This window comes from Priapulus caudatus, unplaced genomic scaffold (genome assembly GCF_000485595.1).
Source record: "Priapulus caudatus unplaced genomic scaffold, Priapulus_caudatus-5.0.1 Scaffold671, whole genome shotgun sequence".
In the NCBI taxonomy this organism is placed as follows: domain Eukaryota; kingdom Metazoa; phylum Priapulida; class Priapulimorpha; order Priapulimorphida; family Priapulidae; genus Priapulus; species Priapulus caudatus.
Genome location: NW_014577732.1, coordinates 279,712 through 284,235, shown reverse-complemented (window position 1 = coordinate 284,235; position 4,524 = coordinate 279,712). Strand labels below are relative to the sequence as shown.

The following is a 4,524-nucleotide window of genomic DNA, read 5'->3' as shown; positions in this document are numbered from 1 at the left end:
TCGCGCGCGCGCGCGCGTTCTCTCTCTCACTCTCTCTCACTCTCTCTCACTCTCTCGCTCTCGCTCTCGCTCTCTCCCGTCTCTCTCTCTCTTTCTTCTTTTCTCGCCCTTCCACACACGGTGACACACCGTTCACCATCCCCACACACTTACTTTCTTTTACTTTCTCTCGCCCTACTTTCCCGCTACGTCCTCACTCATCTTACACTCCCCCTTCTCTGCTGTCGATTCCACAGGGACTTGAGGCGGAAAAAAAAGTGTTATATATATAAATAGAAGAGGAAACGAAAAAGAATTCTATTTATATATATAACACTTTTTTTTCGCCTCAAGTCCCTGTGGCCACTACTAGTCACTATTTCCATTCCTGAGATCATAGATATATGCAAAACACGCTTGTGTTCGCAAATAATTATATCTATCCTGAGATCTACGGCGCTTGTGACGTTTATGAATTATTTGAAAATATTGCCGGCAGGTGGCGTTCATGTTTGTTTTGGTATGGCGTCCGCAAGACCTCTTCCATCGCTGCCTCCAAGAAATCTTCCTCCAATTTTCAAGGAAGATGAGGTTAATCCTTCAAAACCACGTCATGGGAAGGCGAAAAGAAAACCAAAGAAAGCAGCATCGACTACTGAGAAATCTGATGTTGTTAAGACTAATGAAACTAGAGTTGCAGTTCCTGACGTCGATGGCGTCGGTAAAAAGTCTCATAAAAAGAAAAAGCCGACCAGTGACAACACCACTCGCCACCTTCTCACAGACAATCTCAGTCCCGACGAATCGGAAGTTGACAGGCGTGTTCCTGAAAGTGTTTCCACCAAAAAGCCAAAGGCTGGGTCAACAGCTAAGAAACTCATAGCAAAAATGTCAACTGCCCAGGTGAGTTAGTAATAGTAATACTAATAGTAATAGTAATAATAGTTAGTCGGACATGGTATTCCATGAAAAAATGTTCATCATTGCCTAAGTGGGAATGCAGCAAAAAAGACTCTAGCGTTAATTATGATGGTAACCTGAACGAATAATTTTAAAACCCACATTACTAGCAGCAAACTGCTATTAAATGTATTTGTCTTGTACTTTGCAAATTACAGGAAAACACCGCATTTGATAATAAAGCCGATGATGAAAGCGAAGCTCCACAGAGAAAAAAGAAAAAACGGAAAAAAGACAAGTAAAACTTTTTTGAAAATAATGTTTCTAAATTGATGAAATCAGTGCAATTCTCAATGATTCTAGCGTTCACCAACAATTTGCCTCAAACAACATGCATCACCGTTACATCTCACTGTACCGACGATCAATGATTTGCAGGTTAGTAGTAGATACATATGGACAAGATGAGGCCATGGACATCACCGTGCTATCTGATGACGTGGTGACGTCGGAGGATGAGGAAGAGGTTGGAGAGCGCCTAGAGAGAAGCCATGTTGCAGCCGCGCAGCCTAGGCAGCATCTTGGCAAACTGTTCGTCGAAAACGAGAGTGAGCCTCTGAAAAAATTGGCAAACGTGTTGTTTGTTTGTTTTGTGGCGAATTCGGGTTGAATTTGCTGCGGCAAAGGAGAGCGTCTAGATGAATTATTCGCATACGAGTTTGGAAAGAATTATTTATATTGCTCTGAAATCAAACTAGTAGTTAAATACCATACTCATTTAAATAGGGAATGATCTATTCTGAAATCTTAAATAAAAGCTTCGTATTAATGGTATTATGTTCTTGGAAATTATAACTCGCAATGTTTTCAGAGATTAACTAGGCACTGTTTCTCTATTAGCTTTGGTTTATCCACATTACAAGTCTTTTATGTAACAAAATTACACGCAGGAATCATTTCGATACTAAACGATGTGTGCCTGTACTCTGCAGGGGGATTTCAAATGCGCGACTGGACCCAGCATGAGAACCGACCACAGGCGCTAGACCTGGTACCTCTGGGGGTAGACCTGCCATCTAGCACACCACAGGATCTAGCCGTGTACACGCAGAAGGTTTTCCGTACGTTTGCTGTGTTTGCGCATGGCCTACTCGCTGGCTTCGCGCTGTGGCAATGCATCGTCATCTACACGCTCCAGGAACGAAGCAGGTACGCGCGGTGCTTTCTCTGCGAATTGTTTTTTCTTTATCTGGTGAGTGATGGCAGAAGTAGGTGGTGCGCTCCTCGATGGGCTGAGTACACATTACATAGACTAGCGAGCAGGTCAGTTCTTGCTGAAGTCCTTTGTGGTGAAGTACTGAATGGGGATATCGTCTGAGATTGAGATGCTTTTCCCTAGTTAAATAATTGGGTGGAGTAGGAACTTGGTAGTGGGTGTGAGTAAAATATAATAGAACCATAAATATAATCCCGATTCATAACCATAATTCCTAACACTAACCCTACCCCTAAATAATCGCAATCTATAAGTGGTGTTACCAGCTTTCCACTCCACTTGAACGATGCTTCCATTGTGTGACACTGATAAATCTGTCTTCTTCGTAACAGTTCGTATGAGGACTTTGTGGATCACTACTGCAACGTGGCACTGCCGACAAACAGCCTTTACTATGTGCTGCTCATCGTGTCCACCGTCTCAGTGTTCGACAGGTCAGTGAGAGGCTGAGGCGCACGGCCGTGTGTCGGCCGAGCATTCTGCTGGACGTTTCTGTTAGCCTCACTCCTCCTACACACTGGTTATCATTGAGAAACTCGTAGCAGTAGCTAGAATAGGATCAACGAACCAAAAATCCGATTTATTCGATAGACTACTTTCTGGAAAAAATCATAAAATTTTATTTAAAACATACTAATTTCTTTTGTCGTGCGACAAGCTGTTTGTTATCATTAGATAGTCTTTTAATGGTACTCTATCCCAGCCGTAGAATTCGAATACGTCGAGCAGAAACTGGCCGAGCTTTCTGAACGGGCCTAGGGTTCTCGTCATGGTGCTGTACATGACTTTGTCGCCAAATTCCGGGTCGGCCGCCACCCAGGATACGAGGGGAATGTTCCAGAATGCAGCTAGCTGGGCCACAGGCTTAGCAGCTGCAATAAAGGACGAGTATTATCGTATCGACGTCAAGAAATAGACCTAGCAATTTGGGGTTTAATGGGTAGAAATGATTGTATGGTTAATCTACTGCTTATAGGGATAAAGACGCGGTCAAATATGAGTACCGACAGCACTTCGCATTACCGCGTACTTACCCAACGAGCAAGGTGGACCAATCACTACATCAACTTTATCCTCGAAATACATCTTCACCATACTGCCGGCTGCTTGCCGGGCGTCGCAGTTCGAATCCCGTGTTATAACGCTAAAGGAATAGTCGGAGAGAGATCGAGACATGGTTGCCTAGGCTGTGGTATTGTATATATTTGTATATGTGTCAAGTAATAAAGTCAGAGTTCAATAACTAATCTGCGACTACGACTCTTCGCTACATCTCATCTACTTTGCTACAATCTGCTACTTGCTACATCGCTAATACGATGCTACATTCTACGAGAAACTTCTGGAGATCATCAGCTTTTCGCACTACAACACACACAGGTAAATGGTAGATATATACGCAAGGGTTAAATGGTAAACGTTAATCTTCATCAGTGAACGGAAAGATGGCTACAATATATACGAGCAGATCGTAAAGGCACAACTAAAGCTAAAAGAGCAAACTAACGCACGAGGTAAACTGCAATGTTTATATAGGTAAACAATACGTTTTATACTCTGATTCACACAGGTTCGCTTGGGGGATGCTCACCTAATTCTGAACTTCTTTCCCAGTGTCGGGTCAGCGTGGATCTTCTCTACAGCGATGGAGACGGCGCTGGCACTGGTCGGGCCTCCGAATTCATCGAAGCTAGTCTGCCACGGTATCAGCAACCCCAGCTTGATGTTGATCACCGCCGTGTCGTTATCGCCAAGCGCCACTCCCCCGCCCGTCTCTATCAACTTGCCGTAGTTTGACTCGACGGTGGCGCTGACGAGTGTGACGATGACGATGAAGAGTAGAGCCAGCAGCATCTCGCTGAGAAGTTTAACTTCCATATACTCACCGATACGTGCAATCGGGGATGCAACCTTTGCGTCCGGTATTCTAGCTGTTTGCGTGTGAGGGTAGAAAAAATGACGTTTGCGTTAATAATGGTCGCTCGTATAGAAGAGCGCGAGCTCGAGTTAGATTAATGCGTAAACTCATTTCAATCGCATGCAAGCTTAGTCCGCTCACGCAGAGCTTGGTAGATTTTTGTTAGTATACACGGAATTTGGGAAATTCTGTGAAGCTTACGCTGCGTTCGAACGAACGCGGGGCTGCGCGAATTGCAGTCAAAGTCGTTAGAAATCTTCGGGAAAACTAAATTCGAGAAGATTACCGAGAGCACTGTACGAGAGCCAGAGTCGTTAGAAATCTTCTAACTAGGTGCGGGAGACTACGGAGAGTAATGTACGAGAGTCAGAGTCGTTAGAAATCTTCGGGAAAACTAGATTCGAGAAGATTACCGAGAGCACTGTACGAGAGCCAGAGTCGTTAGAAATCT

At 44.1% G+C, this 4,524-nt stretch overlaps 1 protein-coding gene across 1 annotated transcript in view; it reads left to right on the top strand.

Annotated features, from left to right (window-relative positions):
- Nucleotides 1-485: 485 nt before the first annotated feature.
- The window catches only part of LOC106812655 (transmembrane protein 237-like), a 6,527-nt gene continuing 2,488 nt past the window's right edge, over nucleotides 486-4,524 (top strand). Inside the window, exons 1-5 of the mRNA XM_014816576.1 lie at nucleotides 486-882; nucleotides 1,098-1,177; nucleotides 1,318-1,487; nucleotides 1,872-2,088; nucleotides 2,488-2,589. Coding sequence (XP_014672062.1) covers nucleotides 502-882; nucleotides 1,098-1,177; nucleotides 1,318-1,487; nucleotides 1,872-2,088; nucleotides 2,488-2,589 — 950 coding nt within the window. The 5' untranslated portion in view covers nucleotides 486-501. The remainder of the gene's footprint in view (nucleotides 883-1,097; nucleotides 1,178-1,317; nucleotides 1,488-1,871; nucleotides 2,089-2,487; nucleotides 2,590-4,524) is intronic.